Genomic DNA, 23786 nt, shown 5'->3' with positions numbered 1-23786 from the left:
TTGGATGTTAAAAATTAGTCTGTTTACAGTGCTTTATGCATGCAGCTGATATCCATCCACTTGATTGCAACAGGCCTTCAATCTGCTTTTGTCATCTTCAAACCTACAGTGATCTTTTAAACCACCTTCTTTGGGTGGCTCCACTTTTTCTACCCAGCATAAGTCTGGCACTGATAAATAGGAGGCTCAGCTCATTTTCAGAATGTTTCTCTGGGGCGGGGTGGTTTTTCCTTTTTTTTTACAAAAAGCTATGCTCTCTCATACTGCATTGTAGGAGGCAAAAGCACACCCAAAGGTTCATGCAGCAAGTTGCTGAACTCGGATCTTCCAGCTGCCCCAAACTCTGCCATTGTTACTTGTTACAGTATACAAGTGAGATTCTAAGGAGCAGATGCCTCTGGGTAGTTGGTGGGAAACTGAGTATATAGAGAGTTACTTTCCTGCAGAAGGTGGAGGTACAGAGGTGGTTGGATATATTTTCCAGCGGATACGGTTCTGTAGCGAGACTCAGGGGGTCTGCGCTCTTTGAAGCTCATCTGCTGTGTGATCTTCAGCAAGCCACTTCCCCTATCTATTCCTCGTTCCCTGTTCCCCCATTGTCTGTCTTGTCTATTGTCATTGTCTGACTAGAGTGTAAACTCTTTGGAGCAGGGACTGCCTCTCACTCTATCTGTGTACTGGGCTTAACGCAATGGAGTTGGAGGCTCTAAGTTCTACAGCAATGCAAATCAATAATTGTGAGAAGTGGTCTGTGCGTGTTTCAGAACACCATGCTGGTGTGACACACAGCCATGCACATTCTCTTTCTTAGTGAGCGAGCGGCCTATAGTCTTCCTCACAGGGACAGATTATTTGGTTAGTCTAGGAATGTCTCTTCAAAGAGCGCTGTTGCAAGCAGCAATAGCATTCGATCTCAATTCTAACCAGAGTACTTTTTTGACACAGAGTTGCTTCCTGGCATTGGTGCTGAAACTTCTGAAAGGGGTTTGCCCACTGCCATTTATAAATACACCAGTTATGCAAGACGAATTCCCCAACTCCACTGTACTGATTTTGCCTCCAATGGAAAACTGCTATTGCTCAACTGAAGGTGATAATACCACAGGTTTGCATAAGATCCCTCATGGGAAGCAGGCAAATGCATTCTTACGGCTCATAGCACTTCCCATTCTCTCTCGTTCTCCCCTGGATGATCTTCCACATCACTGCACAGGACCATTTTTTATTCCTGGCTCGTCGTCTCACCCTTTGCGTGTTCGTACGGCTGTGTGTTATCTGTAGTTTGCACTGTTATACTTTATTAGCAAAATGCACTTTTCATAAAGCACTGCAGCCTGGGGTGAGCATTGGCAAAGCAAAGTAGGCAGCGTTAGGCATACAGATTTTAATAGTGCACGTCAAGCTACAGTGAGATGCAGGGAGCATTTTATATGCTTATAAGAATGCATCTAATTTATCTACCACTCTCTGCAGACCACAGCAAACCCACAACGTAGAGCGCTCTGCAGGCAGTAGGAGTCTGTGTTACATCCACGTTGCCTGTCTGCTGGGAAGATAATATGCCCTGGATTACACTATCACCCGGAAAAGGAGGCCATACCCTTGAATCATGGAATTACCTGGGACAAGCACATCACTTCGCGGATAGCTACAAATACTTGTCATCTCTCTGCCCGTGTCTCATTTCCTGACAGTGACCCCCACAGGGTCTTCAATGTGCTTCCTCCCCTCCTGCCCTCCACAGCAGGCTGTCACCATTTCACGTCTCTTCCTCCCAGAAGAGGGTATAGGTCATGGGCATACTGGAAATCAGAGGGAGACCTTCCCGCGTACAGGCTCTCACCAGAGCACGTTGGCACACAGAGCGTGCATTGGCAAGGGTGGAATATTGGCCGAGTTGGTGATAGGCTGACCACACACCTCACCATCTGCCCCATCACTCCCTGTTCTCTGGTCACCCCAGCTAGCGATCACCTTTCAGACTCTGCTGGTGTCATGCCAGTTCCCTTGACTTCTCTGCCTTATGGACACCATGAAACCTTTGCCTGGCTTGTCCCTTTTCCAAAGAATAAAACACTCGCCCCTTTTTAATATCGTAGCATACTGTAGCTGTTGCCACATATTTTGTTACAACAGAGCAGCTAATTCAGGGTGGATCCAGGTGTGTGTGTGGGAAGGGGACTGTGCTGAGGTTCCTCCCTAGTGCAACCACACAAGACATGTCCTGAGGCTGCAGTCTCATTTTAATAGCGGCATCTCGCAGAGGCAGGTGGACAGGGAGAAGCAAGGTTCCGAGAGGGAAAGCACAGAGAGCAGGGGGAAGCAGAGTTTTGTCTAAAATCAACATTTGGAATGAAGGGATTATGCTCTTGGTGACTCAATCTCTGCTAGTTCTCAATCTGGGGTAGCACCAGCCTCCCAACAGGAGAGTTACAGCCTGTCAGTGCCAACTGCCAGGATAGCCAATGCACTAGGATGCCCAGGGCTGCATTCATCCCAGAAGGGACATTCTGGTTCAGAGTCACACTGAGACATGAAAACCTCCCACTGAGAATCCTGCTTATTCTAACAGAGACAGTCAGCTATTTAAGCGGGACAAGAACTAGTGACTGCGTGCGCTGAAGCAGTCAGCATAAGGCATGTTGTCGTTGGCATGCTAGCAATAAGGCTGCACCGAGCACAGACCGCACAACATGCTGTGCTAACAGCAACAGCCATCCCGAAACACAAATCAACTTGGCCACAGCAGCATTTGCTGTGTACCCTTTTATCTCTGCCAGTCCTAACCGGTTCCACTGGGTCTCTACTTAGCTTTGCCAGTGACTGGCTGCACCCTTCCCTTTCAGCTAATGTCTCAGCTCTCCCATCTGAAAACAGGGGTCGTAATATTGAACTGTCCCAGTGGGTGTTGTGAGGACCTCTGGGAAGCAGATATGGGTTGCCATTACAACAGGGCAGGTATAAGACGTGCATTAGCTGAAGAGAGAACATTGCTCCCGGTGCCTGTCAAGCCATGTCACTGTAGGGGCATAGCTATGTCACTTTTATGACTGTGGTCCTCATTTGAGGAGGGGGTAGATTGGTATTTAATCCCCCTGCAATACGGGTGGATCAGCCAATCTCTGCTCTGTTTGAACTGTCCTCACTTTTTCTCCTATCCCGCCAGAGTCCACATGGACAAAACATCCCCAGGAACTGGATTTATCCGCCACAGCAGGAGATTTCAAACAAACAACCCTTTGCTGCTCTGTTTTATTTCATCTGTGGCCAGCAGGCGAAGAGGGGGCCAGCTAGTTCTGTTCCAGGACTGTCAGGGGGAGGGCAGAGAACGCTGCTAGGGAGCAGGGAAGAGCACGCAGCCAGAGCAGCCCAGATAGATGGGGAGAGTGTAGCCAGTGACTCAGCACTGCAATTAACAAGGGAGATGCTGATTCTTGGAAAAGGGAAAACAAACAAGGAGCAGCACATTAAGTGAACACCCCTGTAGCTGTAGGCCCATTCCCAGAGCCCAACTGGCTGTAGGTCCCACCCCTCTGAACCTATGTGGGAGCTGCTTTCCAGCTGACCAGTCCTTACAGAAAGGCACATTAGGGCTGTGTCCCCCAGGTCACATCTGCCTCTTCCCAATGCTGAGCCTTCAGCACCAGGCTGCCAGCTCTCAAGAAGGCCTGTTGTTTTTGGAGTCCATTCCCATAGTAAATCCACAATATTTTGTGTCTCGGGGACAGGATCTCCTGGCAGGCACAGAGCTTTTCCCTGTTATTCAGAGAGATAAGGGAAGCAGAAGAGGCACTCCTCGTACCTGGGGGGGGGGGGGGGGGGGGGGGGGGGGGGGGGAATTTGGTGTACCAAGATAACACACACCATATTAGCCTGGCTTCCTGAACAACCCAGTAGCCTCAGCAGCCCGGGCCACCTGTGTTTCTTAATCATGAATGCACTCAACTGAAAAAAAAATAGTTGTCCATGGGCATGTGGGCTTTACCATAAGGCAGAAAACAAAGCTTCAGTGTCAGGAGCATGTGCGCTTTAACCAGTACCTGGGGCTAAATGATTATAGTGAGAAAACCATGGCAATTCCACCCACACCGCCATCTCCACATTAATTCTCCTCCCTCCTTGACCCAGATGGCCTGGATCTGCCAGCTTGACTGTGAGACTCAGATCAGAGGCTCCTGCCTCCTTTGGAAATGCTGTAAACAGGCAAGAGAGTTTCCCAAATGCAAGAGCAGCAGCAGGAATAGCTACACCTCTGGTTCCAGGGGCCTAAATTCTCTTCCAGGGTAGCATCATTCCACGCCTGCTCCTGAGAGGCAGGAGTTGCCATCCTAAGCCAGGAGAGGGCAGTATGGGCACAGCAACAGCAGCCACTGGAAGTTCTCGTCCCCCTTGCTGACGGCCAGGCAACAAGCAAGGGGAACAATGCTAATACTGGCAGTTTTTGTGGCCATGCAGAGGTGGCCAGGCAAGAGAATCTCCAAGAACATCAGAAACTCTGTGGGAACTAGGGAATACCAGACCTTGGACAAAGCAGGACTTGACAGAAGAGAGGATAGGAGCCTCTCAACAGGTGCTGCAACGGGGGCAGCATGGTAGTGGTTCACTTACCCGACTCAAGGGAAATCACTGAGCACCCTTGCCTCTAAGTGCAGTGCTGGGGAGAGTGGGTGCTGCAACAGCTTCCCCACACAGCTCTGCTTGGAACGGGCTGTTAGGCCCAGTTTGGTTTACGGTCTCTAGTCACCACTGGGTACCTGCAGGAGGGAACAGCTCCGCCTAGTCTGATGCCCCCTTCAGTCTCTCATTCACTCCGTGTCTCACACCAGGTGTAGCGCTTTACCTGTGAGTCAGGATGCTCCCTCTTTGTGGCTTGGTGCTCCCGCCAAGTCACTAGTGTTCCTTGCTGGGGGAGTCTCATCAGCCTGCTGCCCAGGTATTGTTCCTGGTAGGCAGTAGGGGAGCCTGGGCCCACCCTCTACTCAATTCCAGCTCAGGGACTCAGCTTAGCGATCAAGACAGCGCTCTCCCAAACCTTGCTGCATTTCCCCGAGCCTTTTCCTACTCCACCCCATTGGGCTTCTGCTCCACCCCCCTTTGGGTAAACCTTGCCTTCGGGGCCAGGATTTAGACTGCTGCTGTTCCCGTTTCCTCCTTTCCCTTGTTAAGTTCAGAGTGACTGCAGGCTTCCACACTGCATCTCCTCTCCTCTCTACTCTTCCTGGCCTTCTACCAGTCCCTCCTGCTCACCTGAGTGGGCTCCATTCTCACTCAAGGATTACTTACCTCATTCTCCCTCTGGTGCAGCCTGTCAGCTTAGCGTGGGAGTGAACACCCCATCACAGGCAGAAATGAAGACCCCATTTTTTCTCATGTCTGACTGGAGATGGGATCTGAAACTAGGTCTCAGGAGGTTGATAACCAGGGTCCTCTCCACCCCCCCTCCAGAACTGTCTGAACTTCAAATACTCTAAAGTCAATAGAACCAGGAACAAAAACAGCTAAGCAGAGTGTAGGAAGATGGACCTTAATCAAGCATGGATCAGATAAGGCCAGAGCTGATCCAGTCTGGCTTCCTATGCCATTATGTGACATTGCACTTAAAAGTTAAGTTGACGAAGTTGTGTCAGTAAGAGATGAACCACACCCCTCACCAGTTCCAGTGTGCTGCCCTCACCTCTACTGTAGATACAGCTGTGTCGCTGGAATACTGTTAACACAGCTCCTGTCCTTTGGGGAGGTGGCGTTCCTATATAGATGGAAAAAGCCCATTAATCGGTGTAGGTTGCCTTCACACTATGCGACTATGGCAGCACAATCATAATGTCCGTGCACCCTAAAAGGGAGCAGGGCACAAGGATGCAAGCATGAATAATCTGGATTCCAATGGTTTTAAGATCCACTAGGACAGTTCTGATGGAAAATACCACTTTCCCCACCACTGATCACAACCCATTCACAGTTGTAGCTGGTTTTCAAGAAACTTGCCAGGAAAATGTCCACCAAGGCTATGAAGAGTGACAGCAGCTGGCAAGGAGTTTCACATCTCTATGCCTGGGGTTTGGGTAAATGGGGGGAGGGTGCACCATGTTCTAATCCCTGCAGAAGAAATTTTCTTAAAACAAAAGGCAGCCTGAATCCCAGCGAGCAAGGAAGCAGACCACCTCGTTACCAAGCACTGTCATCTGGTGAGTACAGAGTACTGGGATGGGTTCTTCCCTAACCTAGAGGCCTGAAGTTCCCCCTCCAAGCCTTCTCTTCAAGACCATCTTTCTTTCCCAATATCCATGAGCCACCTCTAGTCCAGATCACAGGGTAAGAAGCTAGCAACAGACTACAAAAAGGCAGGGTGGGTTATGGGCACCCCTTCTCGCCCCCACATCATGGCTGCAGCCAGGTGAGGCAGTGTATCTTAGGTATATGGATGCCGAGACAGTAAGACTAAGATAGCATGCAGCTATATGTCTATAAAGCTTTAATAGCAGCAGAGCGGGTAGGAGTACAGTTTATAAATCACCTGCAGCTATAATAGCCTGGAGCTGTTAATTACATTCACTTAGTGGAGAGTGCCCTCTGCCGGCACACCCTGATCCCATGCAGGGAGCAAGAGTAGAAACCCCTCCCTCATATCCTCCGAGGAAACCAATTTCAAGTGAAGGAAATTCCACAGCTGGGATTATGAAATTCTTTAAGCATCAACACTAGATGAAAGGCCAATTTATCAACTGCTCAAGCATTGAATGAGAGTGGAGCACGGGCCGGGGATCAGTAGGGCTGGCGCTGACTGAAAACATTCCTGCTGAGGATTGGGGAGCAGATTTTAAGATTACGCAAGTTTTAAGATCACAACATTAAATCACATGGCAGAGCACAAGCCAGCACCACAAAAGCTGGCCAATGAATGCCAGCCTTCACCTCCAGCACCTGGTGTCGTCCTCCTCCATCTGCCCCAATGTATCCCAAGCCTGATCTTCAGCACTCCTGCTACTCAAGCCCCAGTGCTCTCCCACCCCCGCCAACCTCACTGCAAGTGCACTTGATTTGCAGCCCCCACACTGCAGCAATAGGGCAACTCTGTCTCCCTAACCCCCCCAAACTTCTCAGCCAGCAGCCACAGAGCTCAATCCTGCAAAGCGCTGAGCACCTCGTGGGAGTTGGTGTGGTCTCGCCTCTTATTGATTTCTATGGGGGCTGAGCACTGTACATGGAGAATAAAAGGACTCCCCTGCTCCAAAGAGCTTAAAATCTAAACCCATCAGAATCATGCATCCCCAAATGGTCTTGTCTTCTGCTAGGAGGCGTGCGGAGAGGGGAGACAACAACTCAGAGTGGCCATGTCAGCAAGAGGTGCTCCCTGCTCAACTCTCTCCGCTAGGGGAGCAGGGAGTGCCAAAGAATCTGAGAACAAAATGGAAAGGAGGGTTCAATGCATCCTTAGAGCAGATGGCCCTGGTCCCCGAGTCAATAAACACCGTTTACTGAACTCTGCCTGGAAGAGCACCGGCCAGATGCAGGCTTTGCAAACACCACTTCCCCCTAACACTTCTGTTTTACAGGCGGGAACCTGAGGTTCAGAGGCCCAGAAATTGTATCCAAGCATCCCAATTACCAGTCCTGTGCTCTAGCCACAGGATCACACGCTCTTCATTTGTCAAAAAGTCTCTTTGGCCGATGTCAGCCACCGCTTAGAACTGAGTTGCCACAATTGTGAGGCTTTGTACTGGAGACACAGACCTCCTCTGTTGATTCAGGTTCCAAGTAGCTGCTGTATCACTCCAGCTCACAGGAATGGAGACTCCAGCAGGAAAAGTGCGCTTCGGAGGAGGAGCTGTCAGAAGGCTTGTGCAGGACATTATCATCTGCTGTCATGAAGTAAGGTCACAAATTCATCAGTTTCTCCTTGTGATTGGGCCAGATGCAAAGACAGGAGGGAGAAAAGCTACTTGGTCTCTTACTCAAACAAGGTAACCGGAGTTGAAGAGTATGAAGAAAATAATGTGAAGGACTGGACTGATTCCTGTAAGTAATGGAGATATGGGGGGGGGGGGGGGAAGAGGAGAGAATACACCTGGTTTTTCTCTTTGCATCTCCCTCCCCCACCCCTTGGATCCATGCTGCCCACTTCATGGGCTGGCCCCACTGGCTCCAGGTCCACAATGGAGAATGGGGTATGGCTATACTGGACCACTGTACTCAATTCCTGGCAGACCCTTTGCCACCCAAGGCAAGAGCCCGGGTCCTGCCAGTGCTCTGCTAGGTATAAAAGCTCTTGTCTAGGAAGCCTTCTTGGAATTGCCTTCCTCCCCCTCAACAATTTTGCATTCAGGAGCTTCCAGACTCTCCACCCTCCTCTCTAGAGCATCCCTAACACTCTCCCTGTAACACTGCGAGCAACTGGGTGCGACAGTTCCTCTGCTCACAGGCAGAAAATGGAGAAGCGAGGGCCCCACTTGGTCTCCAGAGGCAGAAGTGATAGGCTGTTAAAGGCCACACGGCTTGTGCGCGTAGGGGGGAGCAAAGGTCAGTAAGGCTACAGCAATTCTTCCTTTCCACTGGCTCCTCAATGCTTGTAACCCCGCAAAAACCTGGCATCAGGATAAGCAGAGTCCACTTCGCAGATCAAATAAAGAGCAGCCAAACCGCAATAAGCCACTGAAGATCTCCCCCCTGCACCTTGTTCCACTCAGTCATGCTATCCATTGTAACATGAAGCTGCAATCTCCACTACACTGCACCTAATTCAAGAGGCCCCTATGCCTGACTGAGATCTCTAGAACTTACCCTAGACTTTACCTGCTAGTCCTGGAAAGGCAGGAGCCCTTTGAAGCCAGCTGTTTATTGAGTAGACCTTAAGAGTCTTGTGGCCTTTCTCTGAGTGATTACAACTAACAATGGCTAGAATCCAAATCATTGCTTCCATTGTGCAGTTCCTGCTTGTTCACTTAGGTTGCTTAGTTTCCGTTGAAGCGTCTCAGTCTGTAGCAAAGCAGCTGCTGAGAGGAGGCTGTGTTCACCTCAGTGTCACAGGCTAAGGAGGGTGCTCGGAGGCCAATAAAGCAATCAGATGCACCTTCTCTTTGGTGGGAGGAAGGCTGGCGAAGTCTCAGAGCACAATACCCTATGGATTTAGCTCAGCAGCTCAGATGAGTCCAGGACCACCTTGTCCTATGGCAAGGCAGGGAACAGAAGACAAAATACTGGGGAACTTAGATTCAGCCCCTCCATCTCTTCCTAAAGCCACAAATGGAGAAATTCTCCCTAACTCTACCTTAGAGGCTTGGGATTTACAGGTTAGACTGACCAGAGTCCACATGCCTTTGCTACATTCACTCAACCAGTAAATGGTCAGGCACTAGCACAGGGGGAAGCCAGCTGAGCTGTTCTAGTAGGTGATTCCTATTCCAGGGGGAGTCCGAACAGCAGCAGCTAAAGCCAAACCAGAAAGTACCACCAGCTCCTAGGGCCTGGTGTGTTCTCTCTCGTCTGTATGGCGCCCTGGGTAACTGGCCACCCCATTCTCCCTCCTACATTGTCCTTACAGAGTCAGGTGGCAGATTCTCATGGGTTCCACATTCAGCTTGCCATCACTGAAGCAAGTGCTGAAGAAGGGGCAGAACCGGCGTGCAGCAGCCTGGTGGAAGGTGAAGAGGTGGGTCATGTTCTCGGCATTGTAGAACGCCACTTTCCCTTCTTCACAGTCCAGAAAAACCCCCACCTTCCGGAGGCAGCTCCTTGGGGCGAGGCGCACCCACGGGGTGGCAGCGGCCCAGTACTCCGTGCTGTTCCTCAGACGAAGCGCCCAGTAGCCATTCTCAGGACACAGCTTGACCTTGGCGGCCCGGTCCACGGACTCTGCTGCCACCCCCAGGTCCCACTTGGTCTTGCTGCCCACCCAGACCTCCCAGTAGTGGCTCCCACTGTCAAAGGCCTGGGAGCCGAGAACATTCACACACTGCTGAAAACGCTTGGGACTGCTGCAGACAGGTTGGCGTCTGTCACTCTCCGTCACTGCAGTCAGGTTTTTGGAGAGGACGAGGTTGGGGTGAGCTGATTCTGGGTCAAAGGTCAGTGGGGCAGGAGCTACAACAGAGACAGAAATTTGTCAGGGCTTTGCTCGATGTTTTTCCAATCTAGGTGACTTCCCCTCCCTGGGAGCTGCTCTCTGCCCATCTCCCCACCTGGCCATTTCCATTCCCAAGGACCCTGCACTGTGGGACACTCACCAGGGTGGATTGACTGTAGCATTTGTCTCCAGAAGATGTACTGCAGGGGACCGCTGTACCGCTCTCTGTGGCACTGTATGTCCAGGGCAGGCTGTGCCACTGCATGCACTGGGGGCCTGGGCAAAGCAAGGGGCAAGAGTGAGGCAGGATCCAGACAAGGGAACAGTTGTTTTTACAAAGCCCTTACTAAAAGCTTACTAGAACAGAGGGCAGACTGGGGGTGTTTTAGGAGCAAGGCCTTTGCAGGAGACAAGGGATAAGAGCAAACGGACATAGCAATGCAGGTACATCTCAGAAAGGTCAGAGGGGTTGTTACATTCCATCAGGGATATCGAACAGGAAGTTACTCTGAGGGCAGAGTCATCAGTAGAGAGAATAACCTCTGAGCTAAGACAGGCTGCTGCCCTCTGCCTCTGCTCCTCCAGGGCATTTCAGCCAGTAAGGGAAGGTACAGGGCTCCCAGAAGCCTTGGGCAAAATTCAGCAGAGGCGGACATGGTGGCATGGCAGGTAAAGCGGGGCAACATACATGGGTTCACCAATAGGTGTGCAAAATGAGCATGACTTACTCCATTCTCAGCCCTACTCTAGCAGCGCAAAGCAGCCAGAATCAGCCAAACTGGCCTTCTGCTGCAGCAGCTCCTACTCGTCCCTCTCAACCCACAGAACAGGGACCAAGGAAAGTGGCAGCTGCCACAATTTCAGACCTGTCCCAAGGCTGCTTCAATGACTGATTGCTTTGGGGGTAAGGCTAGAGACCCCAGGACCTGAAAGAAGCCACACTGGCTCAAATTCAATTTTGACCTGCCCCCTCTCCTCTGAGCTATGCTAAACACTGAAAGGTGGTCCCAAGGGGGCAGAGAGAACAGTAAATGCAACTAAACAGCATGTCATGGATTCATAAGGCCATTTATATCACAGCCAGTGACCAGTCCCTCAGGAGCGATCCCTTTAGGCTACATAACTGATGCTGGGTCTGTCAGGAGCCAGCAATCCATCTCCCTGGGGCTTTCTGCGGCAAATCCTGCCAAGCCAGACTTTTGTGGGAAGCCTGCCTGTTACCCCTTCAGGCTGCAATGCTCTAAAGTATTTTTGGTGACACTTGGCAGCCTTTTCAAAACAAGGCAACAATTGATTTGTCTTCCAGAATCTGAAAGTCTGTAGGTCACCACAAGGGAGCAACAGTTAAGTCAGAATTCAGCTTGGCCAGAGCCAGGGCTCTCATAAGACATGCTGCTGTAGTAACTATTGCTTGCACTCTTGTCTCTGCATGGGGCAAGACCCCATTTGTCTCTGGGAGCTCAGCTCTTCACACAACCACCTGACACCTTTCCCCCCCGCTCTCTAGCTCATGGGTTTGTGTGTGTGTGTGTGTGTGTGTGTGAGTGCGCGCGCGAGAGAGAGAGAATAGTCCTTTCTCTTGGCAGTTGGTCACTGGGTGCAAAATGGCTCAGCCACAGCACTTTCTACTTCTTGTTCTGGATCCTCCATTCACACGTGTAGCCTCTATTCAGTTGATTAATGACTCTGATCTCTAACCAGATGTCTACGCAAGTCCAGCACCTCTTCTTTGCCATCAGTGCTATGAGATGGAGGAGTGCATAAAAATAATACAAACATTTCCATATTCATCACATACAGCCCTCTGTTTTAGCTTATACACCCTGGTATTCGATGTAACTACACTCCACTTTTTCCTTATCTGTAATTCATGCTCATTGAACACACCCAAATTGGTACCTTGGACTCTTGTTTTACCACATGCATTACAGCCCATGCTTCCATTGAACCCAGCCCCGGAAGCCCAGCCCTTCTACATGAGAACATGTGATGCTTGCTGGGGGAAGGACTAGTCTCCCTTCATCTGGCTCCATGCCAACAGCCTGCTAGACAATTAGCAATGCTTTAAAGACTAAAAAGATAACACCTCTCTTCCCACCATCCTCTGCCAAGGAGGGGAGATAAAAGCCTCCTGAAAAGGAAAACAGCTTGCTTAATTCCAGACATGTACCTGATTGTCCAGCTCTCCACCTGCAATGAAAGGCAGAGAAAATTAACAATCACCATCCTTAATTCATACAGCTGCACAAATAAATTAACTGCCCTCTCCTCTGCCACCACACTAAAAAGAAAACACACACCAGTCCAACTGGAGCCCCAAAGGAGACAGACTGGGCTTGTGTATATGTATATAAACCAAGGATGTTTTAGAGGACTAAGGGATGACAAAGAGGGCGTGGAACACATCTAAAATGCCTCTACTTTCTTCCTCCACAGTATTAAGACATGATTCCAAGGGCCTGAGAATAAGACCCAGAAGACCAGGAATGAGACAAAACAGCAAGTGTCTGTATAATAAAGAGTTATTCTCAAAGGAGGTTTCATTTAAGTCTCTCACCTTCCTCTATACACTTTAATTTGCCTATTAGTGTTTGGGACTGATTTCCCTCTGCTTAGAGGAATTTTCCTATAAAACTGAGATAGGAAGAAAGATTAAGCATAATTACAGGAACGGGCTCCAAAGGACACAGCTGGCTCTGGGAACCTGAGGCAGGTAAAGGCACTTGCTTTATTATTAAATAAACTGAGTGCACTTTTACCTATCTGAAGCCAACAGAGCCTGACTTCATTTTCTGGGGTTCCTCACCCGTTCCCAGAACTGGAGTCAACCCCTTCTCATTCTCTCCTGCACTTTGCTAGTCAGTTCTTAATCTGAGCTTCTGCAAGGATAACAGTGCCTAAGATTTACTTCTTCCCCTTCTGTTCATTAACTTGTATAGATTGCCATTCACAATGAAAAGGGCCAAGAGGGGCAGGTAAAGTGCTTTTGACCCTGCAATAAAAGAGATAGGAGTCCTTTTTTCATGGTCCCATCAATGTTTTCTCTGTTCCCCCACAGTACTAGGAAAGAGTGCCACTGAAGCACTGCAGGAGTACAGAGAGTGCCAAATATTCACAGCTGCCAAGAACAACAATGGAGGGTGATTTCTTACAACATGAGCCTTGATAGATCTAGCTTAGCAATGCTGCTCAGTGCTGCAGCATCACTCGTTTTGCCCAGCCCGAGGGTCTCTACAGGTCTCCTCAGTACAGACCACATCTTAGTAGAGAACTTGTCTCATGGACCACTTCCTCCCCTCCCACATCACAAAACATCCCTGTGGGAACCTCTGCAACTACTTACATGGAACAGTAATTAGGGAAGTATTGAAAGGTATTTTAATGTGCCTATGATGTCATTTAGCAGATGGAAAGAAGAGGGAGGTAGCCACTCTGATGAGACAACTTTGTACAGTACGCAGCCAGAGCTCTAGACCGGGATCCGTGGGTCCCAGTTTTAGACAATAGATTCTGCCCTGCCGGGTGCTTCCCTTTCAGATGTGTAGAGCCTAAAGTCTTGGGCCCTCCTACAGCACAATATATTTTTTCTGCTACTCTCCAACTTCCTGATTCAGATTTTGAGCTCTCCCCACCATGTATCAGCTCTTTGCCAACATCCTTCACCCTCCTTCCCAAGCATCATCTCATTAAGAGCTGGTTGAGCGCACTCACCTCCAGCAGTAATGAGTCTCCCGTCTTGTTCAGGATTTCCTGTATGTGCTCAATGTTCTTTCTCAGGTCTGAGATCCCTTCCTCTAGCTGCACAATGTCCCCACGCAGCCTCACCAACAACAGCTCCTCCTCTTTGGCAAGCTCCATCAACACAACTCTCTCCTTTTCCTCCAGGATTTGATGAAGTCGCTCAAATTCTGCATGAATCTTAGAGTTCAGCTCCCCAGAGGTTTTCTGAGCAGAGGAAAATACCATAAACACAGTGGAAAAGGTTGTAGGTCAATTTCCTATAGGGTTTCAGAAATCTCCAAAACTATGGAGCAGAGGGAGAGAGATAAAAATGAAGGGCTTTAGATCCACAGGGAGCAATGGCTGGGGCAATTCTAAACATATGCCTTTTAAACAGATACACACAACTGGTTTATATAGATGCATGCAATCCCCCCCCTCCCCCGGCCAAGTAGTTTGGAAGGCTAATGTCTATTCCTTTTCCAGTGACTTTCCCCCCCTAAATCTACCACTCCAGATTTAATTAAAACCACTTCTGAGCAGCATACTGATATAACCCCACTGATATACAGCTTCTGCTCACACAGCGAAGGCTTGCTCCCTGTATGTACAATGTCTGGAACACGATTTTATGGTAACTAATACACCAGCTACTGACTGAAATGGTTGCATGAGTCCAAGTTCTCTTTACCATTATACACTTCTGGGCAACATAGGGATGGGTTCTGATGGTCAGTGAAATTGTAACTGCATCCAAGTGCATTAGTGAAGGGGTCAATTTCACTTGCTTAGATCGAGTGGATCAAGGATGCCCTGACTTTTTATATGGATCATTTAGTCCAGCAAACGGTACTTTTAGCCATTCCCAATGTCAAGGCTAAAAATACAAGGAGAAGAGATAAAGGATGTTTCTATTTAGTTTGTACCCTGCTATTTGATTTATCTCTCTGTATTATTAAATGTTAGTGTCTCTAGAGGCCCAGGTCACAGAACTGTATACAGTCATCACACAGTTGCAAACACAGTCCCTGCCTTCAAGTACCCACTACTAAACCTATGGTGAAATACAGCAGGTGGATACAAAGTAGCAACAGATAACAGTGAGACAATTATAGCCAGCATGATAAGTAGCAGTCATGGCACAGCAGCCAGGAGGCCGCTGCTGAGTGTTCTGCCAGCTCCATGGCAGAGGTCTCATCTGCAACCCCCTGCCAGTGGCTTGCTTAGAGTACCAGAAATGGTTATGTTTATATTTTGGGATGCAAGAGAACTCGATCAAAGCTGGAGAGTCTCCTGTGAACTCAGCACCCTGAGCCCTGAATGCTGAAGTGTATTAAAGTGAACACGTACAGACAGCAGCCCTGAAACTTAGATGGTAAAAGGGTCCCATCGCGATGATATTCTGAGTCCCTCCCCCCCGCCTCCTTCACACAAATCTTTTCGGAAGGAGATTACTGAATTCCTTTGGAGAAAATAAACTAATAAAGAGCTATCAATTACCATTTATCTTCTGTGCCAGCTGGCTCAAATGACTATGCAGGACATAGTCTAAATCTCACTTGCAGCAAAGCTATGTCTAAGTGTAATAATGGCATAGGTGCAGTTACATCATTGTAGACATTTACTACAGTGAGGGAATGGATTTTTCTGCTGAGCAGTTAATGCCCCACTCACAAAATGGTAGCTAAGTCATCAGAAGAATTATTCTATCAACCTAGATGCTTCCACAGCAGGGGTTTGGTTGACTTAACTAGGTTGCACAGGATGCAAAATTTTTCACAGCCTTGAGCAATGTTGCTAGGTTGACCTACATTTTAGGTGCAGAGAGGGCCTTATTCTATGTTGAATGGTCCTTTGGATTAAGACTTGAAATGGGTAGTGTGTGTGAGGCACAACACAGCTGCCTTTGATTTCTTTAATTCAATACTCTTGAAATGCAATACACCCAGTGAGAGGATAGAAGAGAAGCCTTTACCCAGCCCACCCTGGTAGAGCACCACTGGCAGGGCTGTCCATATGCATCTGTGTAGGGAACTAGACAATTTGGGGCACCACTGAATCTTAATGTCCACCCACCCGCCTCTTCCTATCTTGATTTTGTGACTCTGCTTCCTCCAGAGAGGAGCTAGTTCACTTAAAAATGAAAAAGGCTGCCAGAGCTATTAGCATAACTCTGAACCTGTACAAAAGCCATTCAAGTGGTAATGAAGCCATTTAACAGACATTTACCAACCCCAGGTATATACTATCAGTTTCTAAATTTATTGTGCTAGTCTATAGGACCTTAGTTAAAAATCCCCTTTAAAAATTTCATTAGTGTGTTGAAGACTACAGGCAGTACCTGGGTTACGTGGATCCGACTTACGTCGGATCCCTACTTACGAACGGGGCTTTTCTCGCCGCGGAGGACGCGGGCGGTGGGACCGTCCAGAAGCGCTGCGGTCCCGCCGCCTGCGTCCTCCGCGGCGAGAAAAGCCGCTCCGCATCTCCCTGATCTGCTGGGGGGGAGGGGGCGCAGCTAGTGCACCTCCCCCCACCCCAGCAGACCTGGCTTTTCTCGCCGACGCCTGGGGTAGAGCAGCTGGGGGGCTGCCGGGTTGGTCCCACAGCGCTGAGGTGCGGCGCAACCAGACCAACCCAGCAGCACTCCAGCTGCTCTGCCCCAGGTGTGAACGATTCAGCTGCTGCTGGTCAGTTTCAACAGCGGCTGAATCTGGACACCTGGGACAGAGCAGCTGGGGCGCTGCCAGGTTGGCCCGGGGACCAACCTGGCAGCACCCCAGCTGCTCTACCCCAGGTGTCCCCAAGTCAGCTGCTGCTGAAACTGATCAGTGGCTGATTCCAGGAAGCCGGGGGCAAAGCAGCTCTGCCTCGGGCTTCCTGTAGTCAACCGCTGGTCAGTTTCAGCAGCGGCTGAATCGGGGACACCTGGGGTACCCGACTTACGTACAAATTCAACTTAAGAACAAACCTACAGTCCCTATCTTGTACGTAATCCGGGGACTGCCTGTATAAAAATCGCATGTCTAAAAAGTCATCACTGCCCCCCCCCCTCAGTCTGCTGTTGGGAATAGGGACATAGTTTAATTGTACTGCCTTGAGCTTGGTAAATCCTAAGGACATCCCTGATCACTTGAAACATGCTTTGGGACCATGTGGACACCACAAAAGTCAGAAGTAAAGTCACTGAACTAAGCTTTTCAAATTACCTCTATGAACTCAATTACCTGTCCCGAATTACTTTGATAACAATCTGGCAGTAATCAACCTATAGGTCTTAAATTGTAGACCTAGGTTAATATTATCAAGAGGGCCTGAATGATTTAGGAGCCTAAGTCCCAAAATGAAACTTGGAAAAATAAGAGTTGGCATCATAAGTCACTTTGAAGCCTGTGAAAATTCTACCCTAGTCTGACTGAGGTCATTAGTCATAGTGGGGCTCTGGGCTTCTGCATTTGAAATGGCAACTCAGACACACGGATGTCTGCTAGCTTTGGGCAATTAATGCTACAGGTTCATTATGTATCAGGTAAGAGACATCATTGCTTTTTGCATATTGTCTTTCAGCTTCACTGAACATGCCCTTGTTCTTGTCTTATGAGAAGGGTAAATGGATGCATTCTATTAACCATTCTATCGCATTCAGTATGGATCTCTCTCTCTCCCTCTCTCCTCCCTCCTCCAGCTCCTTTAAACAACTCCAAGTTTTCAGTCTCTCCCAGTCCCTAATTGTTTTCCTTGCCTGTATCTGAACTCCCCCGCCCCTCCAGTTCTGCTATGTCCCTTTTCAGAGAAGGTGACCAGAACTGAAAGAAGTATTCCACATGAGAACACACTGTTGATTTATCACAGCATCACAATAGTCTCAGTATTATTCTCACCCCCATTATTTGGTTTGTATGATGCTGCAGACTGAATGGCAGCTTTCACTGAGAGGTCTATAATGAGCCTTGCAGCTTTTTTCCTGAGTGATTACAGCTAATTCAGTACCCAAATCATTGCTTCCATTGTGCAATTACTGCTACCTTGTATTTGTCGACACTGAATATCATCTGCCATCATGTGGCTTGTTCACATAGGTTGCCTAGGTTTCTTTGAGGCTCTTTCATTACCTCTGATTTAAAGAATTTTATATCAACTACTAGCTTTGCCACCTCTCTGCTCACCCTCCCTTCCCAATCACTAATATAAAACAGCACCCATTCTAGCCTGGACCATTCAGGCACCCTGCATTAAACTTTCACCATGGTGCAAATTGATCATTGCTCCTAGTCTTAGCCAGTTTCTATTCACAGTAGTATTTTGCACCTCATGTCATTATTATATGTATTGTTCTAGACCAGGGGCGGGGAACTTAAGGCCCAGGGGCCAGAGCTGCCTCTGTCTTGCCTGGATCTGTGTCCCAAGGCTCAGGGCTCCCCCACCCCCGCTCAAGATTGGGGCATCCAAGCTGGTGCTCCAGCCCCTCCCCCCCATTGTTCCTCCATGGGGCTGGAGTACACAAAATATATTAGCCTGAAACCCCCGCCCCCCCCCCCCCCCAGGCTCTGGTGTGCGAGGGAAACATGGGCTATATCTTTTTTCTTCTCAGTCAGGGGTTTAGGTTATTATTATTATTGTTTTTTTTTTTTTGCTTCTCACTTGTGTGCCGCCCCTGACTGATTTTTCTGTGGGTCAGCAGCCCGACCCAAAAAAGGTTCCCCATCCGTTCTAGGCCTAGGATCTACAATCACAAAGCAGGATCCCATCTCAGTAGGTATTGTACAAATACAGAACAAAGATAGCTCCTGCACCAGAGAACTTACTATCTATGCAATCATAATCACTTTTATTCCTTACTAGCCTCTTGGGAAGGAAATTGTCACAGGCTTTTGAAAGTTTGTCTCCACCAGCCCTCCTTGGATCATATTATATTGACAAGCTCAAGGAATTTCTACTTGACTGGAGAGATATCCCTTTTCTGAAACTGTATTTGGTTTATTCCCATCATACCATATTAATCCAAATGTTTTATAACTATCTTTACTCACCATCTCAAATAATAATTTCCCTGCTTCTAAAATGAAGTTTATAGTCTGTAACTTCTAGGCTCACCCTAGGAGTTAAAACAATGAAATTAAGACAGGTATACCTGCTAGCTTTCAGGATAGCAGTTGATTTTAATGCGCGATTGCAGAGTTTTCTTATTTGCTCTGCAATTTTATTCTCAAATTCTTTCAGAACTCTTAGGTACAACTATCCATTACTAGTAACTTTTGCATTTAATTTCTCAATTGGCTCCAGAACCTTCTCTTGACATCTCAGTGTCTGAGTGAACCTAATACCCACTCTTGTCAGGCAGTCAGTATCTCCCAAATATAGTCTGTGGTAAAGACAGAGGGAAAGAATAAATGTTCTGTTTCTGCCATGCTCATATCCTCTTTAATTGGTTCAACAGACTTACTGACTCTCCTGATGGCTTCCTACTTCTGTTACACTTAAGAATTTTTTATTTGGCATTATAATTTTGGCCATTTGTTCTTCAAATTCTATCTTACCCTCCTAATTTCTTTCCTACATATCATCAACTGCTGTCAGCTTCACTAGGAACAGATTTCCATTTACTGAAGGATACTCCTTTGAGTTGAATAAATGGCCCAGCCCAGCCCAGCCCTGCCATTTAGCCATACTAGTTTATTTCTTCCTGCTTCATTTTCGGTTTGGGGGTATTTATGCCCTTTGTAGTTGTGTTATGGTTGATTATTTAAGCTCTATACTAGCTCAAAGAATTTTAATTTCCTGACTTCTGAAAGGCCTTCCTAGCCAGGTTCATCATTTCCCCCCCTTTTCTGAAGGATAAAAGGTACCTAAAAGTAGCAGTGTGCTAAACTTCAAAAGGAAAGTGTAATTATACTGTAGCCACTATTACATTGGGGTTTATCTATAGTAATTTAGTGAATCAGCCTACATTTTATAATGTTTAACTCAATTCTGAGAAAAGCTAAAAAGACTGTTTGGCTCCCTAATGTTCTGAACGACAAAGAATTTATAGGGACCTCTACAATGACAGGAGTATTTAAATTTGGTCATTAACTTAACTGCTCTGTCATGGAAACAGACCTGGAATCAGACTGATTTTGTGGTTACATCACAGCTTTTGCAGTAAAAAAAAAAAAAAAACCCCACAGTCTGGCAACTCTCCAGAACTAGGAACTGCTCATCAACCCAACCCAGATGTCATCTTTTATCATGCACTAGCAATTTGGACCCTGTCTAAGTTTTGCTGCACCAGTTTATTACAATCCAGCAAGAGCCTGTGTTAAGTACTTAATGCCTTTTCTCTTCAGCCTTTCTCTGAAAGGTAGAGTGGTAATGTTCTTGTGAGTTACATGTGACAAACATCATTCTGGATCCCTAAGTAACTCTCAATTGGTTTCTGAAAAAAAATACCAAACGTTTAAAGCCATGGGAGCTTTGACACTGATGACTGTCACCCAATGAGCCATTATATACAACTATAAATGTACACCCCAAATTAAATTCTGTCACATGGCTTAGAGAAGTCTGACAAATCTATTAGCTCAAGATGTAGCTCTGGAAAGGAAAAGCTCTGGTGTATTTTACTAAGGTTCAGGAGCCTTTAGATGGCTTTGTACACTCCTCTGTAATTACCCTATGGGTATCTCTGTAAGTGCTGCAATTACAGTTATTCATCTTCCCTTCTGCAAAGGTATCTCAGCAGATCGATTGGTACTTGACTGAGGAGCTGTTCTTTTTGCTGTCTCCACAGCACTTTTACATTGCTGGTTTTAATCTTTTGTCCATAGGCTAACATACTTGGCATAAAATGGTGATAATAGGTATCTGCTGCATGCCTGCTTATTGGTCAGGTTTTTCAAGACCCCAAAAAACTCAGTTTTTTTTTTTAAACAATATTCCACTTTTATTATTTTCTCAAGGTAGAAAAGCTCTGATTATATCCTGCCTGATCCTTACTCACCCTGCAGGCAAGCTTGTAGCAGCAGTGTGTGAAGAACAAAACATTATTACGGGGGGCTCTTGGGTGCCTACTGCCTCTACCAATAACATCCCAATCTTCCCTTATCCAAGTGAATGGAATTGCCATAGAGTCTACACGAGAGTAGCTGAGAGAATTGGCATTACCGTCAGACTGCAAATATTCTCTTCCGCGGTGTGCTTCTGTCGCACAAAGTTCTCCATCTCTCTCTGGTGAGCTCGCAGCGCATTTTCAAGATGTTTCTAAGAAGGAAAAATAAAAGGAGACCATTTCACTACTCTGCTGCTTTCTAGTTTAGTGAAGCAGCCTACATACATGGCACTGACTCTAGAAGCAGCTGTTTAAACACAAGACAAAAACAATCAATCAACCAATCTGAGGTGTATGGTCATGAGCTAAGCTGACAGATTATGCACACATGAATCCAGTGGGTTGAGAGAATTCAGGATATATCAGAGCTGGGGATATAAGATTGGCATGGGGTTTAACATTTGTTTGTTTTGAACTCTCTGGGGCAAGGAGTCAATTACCACTTGTTTGTACAGCACTTGGCTTAACAGATCCCTAATCCTGGATCAGGGCCCCTACATGCTACAAACAATAATAATGCTTTGATCACTGTCACCAAGCTGCAACAAGTAAGCAATGTAGGAGAAGCAACAGCACAAATGCTGAACTACAGAGTGCACCTTGCCAGGAGTTGGAGAGAGGGAGAGGAAGGATACACTGAGAGAACCAGACAGTTCTCATTGTGCTATGCATAGGTGAACGATGTCTATGTGGTTAGATGTGTGAATGAACCTACCTCAGAGAAGCAGGTGTGTAAGAGACATGTATCTGCCCTACACTGTGCTGAGGCATATGTGCCTGCTTCAGATTTTACAATGATTGATGTCTTCTAAATAAACATGACAACAAGCACGAACCTGCATTTTTCTCTTGTGGTCCTCTGAGCTGTACCTCCGCAACTTCTCCACTACCCCCGACACCAGGTAGTGGGACCGAAAGGTGCGGTTGGGGAACTCCCTTCTGCACTGAGGGCAGGAAGGGACCCGGGAGCACTTGTCCCAGTAACGTTGGATGCATGCCCTGCAGAAATGGTGCATGCATTCCAGCATGACAGGGTCATTGAAAAGCTCACAGCAGATGGCACATGTCAGCTCTTCTCTCAGACTCTCCCCCTGATTCCGGCAAGCCATTCCTGTACACACATACAGTAAGTACATTCCTGGATCTCACATAGAGGGTCAGAACGAAATAAACAGCCTGTCCCCTTTTTCCCCTCACCCACATAGTTTGGACATCTGACCCTCTCCAACACCCACCCTGATACTCTTTCCACACAGTACACTAAGCACACATCAGCAAGCCAGTGGATGAGAGGGCCAATTGCCAGAACTCTGCACTACAGCACAAGTGCCCAGCCCCTAAGGTGCCTCGTGATCTGCAAACTCCCCATGCACTGTCTTTAATATGGGTTTATAAAGAGACATGTTTAAGTTTACTGCAGTGCAACCAACTCCAGACAAGGGGTCAGTTCCTTTAAGCTGGGCTGAGTCTGCAACTTTCACTTCCCTTAACTTCAGCAACAATTCTCAGAGGCTTCTTTGAGTTATTGAGCCTGTGGGCCAAACACTATCTTGGGGAGGGAGGAAAGGAGATGCAACCCTGAGTCCGCTGAGGCACTCTTCCAGTTTTGCAGGGTGCATTCCTTATTAGCAGCTAGGGCAAAGGAAATTGCTCAGCGCTGTTGTGTGAACTGGGCTGCTTTTAGACAACCCAGTGAGTGAAAATATTCACCTCTCCCTACACTTTGCAGAGCTGGTTCCTGCCATACCTGAACTCTTGCACAGCCCTACCCTAATAAAAGATCCGCTCAGCACTGCTCCTCACCCCCCATTCCTCTCACCCTACAGCCAGCCCCAGCCCTGCCCCACCCCCCATTCCTCTCACCCCACAGCCAGCCCCAGCCCTGCCCCACCCCCCATTCCTCTCACCCCACAGCCAGCCCCAGCCCTGCCCCACCCCCCATTCCTCTCACCCCACAGCCAGCCCCAGCCCTGCCCCACCCCCCATTCCTCTCACCCCACAGCCGGCCCCAGCCCTGCCCCGCCCCCCATTCCTCTCACCCCACAGCCGGCCCCAGCCCTGCCCCGCCCCCCATTCCTCTCACCCCACAGCCGGCCCCAGCCCTGCCCCCGCCCCCCATTCCTCTCACCCCACAGCCGGCCCCAGCCCTGCCCCGCCCCCCATTCCTCTCACCCCACAGCCGGCCCCAGCCCTGCCCCGCCCCCCATTCCTCTCACCCCACAGCCGGCCCCAGCCCTGCCCCGCCCCAGCCTCTGCCCCGCCCCCCCCCCCCATTCCTCTCACCCCACAGCCGGCCCCAGCCCTGCCCCGGCCCCCCAGCCCTGCCCCACCCCCCATTCCTCTCACCCCACAGCCGGCCCCAGCCCTGCCCCGCCCCAGCCCCCCCCAGCCCTGCCCCGCCCCCCATTCCTCTCACCCCACAGCCGGCCCCAGCCCTGCCCCGCCCTGCCCCCCAGCCCTGCCCCGCCCCCCATTCCTCTCACCCCACAGCCGGCCCCAGCCCTGCCCCGCCCCCCATTCCTCTCACCCCACAGCCCGCCCTTACTGCTCCGGGCTCAGACGCCGCCTCCCCACCGCTCCCCTCCAGAGTGTTACAAATCGCCGCCGAGACCCCCCCCCTGCTCCGCTCTCCGCGACCCGCCTTCCCGCTGAGTGACAGCAGCCCGCTCCCATCGGAGCAGAGCGGGGCCTCGCCACGCCGCCGCCTATTGGCCAGTCGACCGTCCCGCCCCCGGAGCGGACGGCTCGCTCACGTGGGCAGGAAAGGGGGACACGCGCGGCCTCCCAACCGCCCTGTTTCCATCCCCGCCACGCCCCCGGCGGCCAGTGGCTGTCCCGCTGGTGGGTGTGGCCTCCGCCTTGTTGCCCCGCCCCCCATGAGAAAGCCCCGCCCCGGGCAGAGCTGCTGACGGAGCGGAG

At 49.0% G+C, this 23786-nt stretch overlaps 1 protein-coding gene across 4 annotated transcripts; it reads right to left on the bottom strand.

Annotated features, from left to right (window-relative positions):
• Window positions 1-6457: 6457 nt before the first annotated feature.
• LOC102459767 (zinc-binding protein A33-like) lies at window positions 6458-23571 on the bottom strand. Of its 4 annotated transcripts, none has more exons than XM_075900535.2 (7): window positions 23413-23571; window positions 21704-21978; window positions 20924-21019; window positions 13772-14005; window positions 12231-12250; window positions 10221-10336; window positions 6458-10077 (listed from the first exon to the last, which is right to left on the bottom strand). In XM_075900535.2, the coding sequence occupies exons 2-7, from the start codon at window positions 21974-21976 to the stop codon at window positions 9533-9535; spliced, it is 1284 nt and encodes a 427-aa protein (XP_075756650.2). In that variant the 5' UTR covers window positions 21977-21978; window positions 23413-23571; the 3' UTR covers window positions 6458-9532. The 4 variants fall into 4 exon arrangements, with proteins under 4 accessions (XP_075756650.2, XP_075756651.2, XP_025034819.3 ...); XM_075900536.2 differs by lacking the exon at window positions 23413-23571 and adding an exon at window positions 22578-22711; XM_025179034.3 differs by lacking the exon at window positions 23413-23571 and adding an exon at window positions 22615-22695.
• Window positions 23572-23786: the final 215 nt, after the last annotated feature.

This window comes from Pelodiscus sinensis, chromosome 16 (genome assembly GCF_052426305.1).
Source record: "Pelodiscus sinensis isolate ZL-2025 chromosome 16, ASM5242630v1, whole genome shotgun sequence".
Lineage (NCBI taxonomy): Eukaryota > Metazoa > Chordata > Testudines > Trionychidae > Pelodiscus > Pelodiscus sinensis.
Note: the sequence above shows the minus strand (reverse complement) of the source record. Positions and strands in the feature narration are given on the sequence as shown.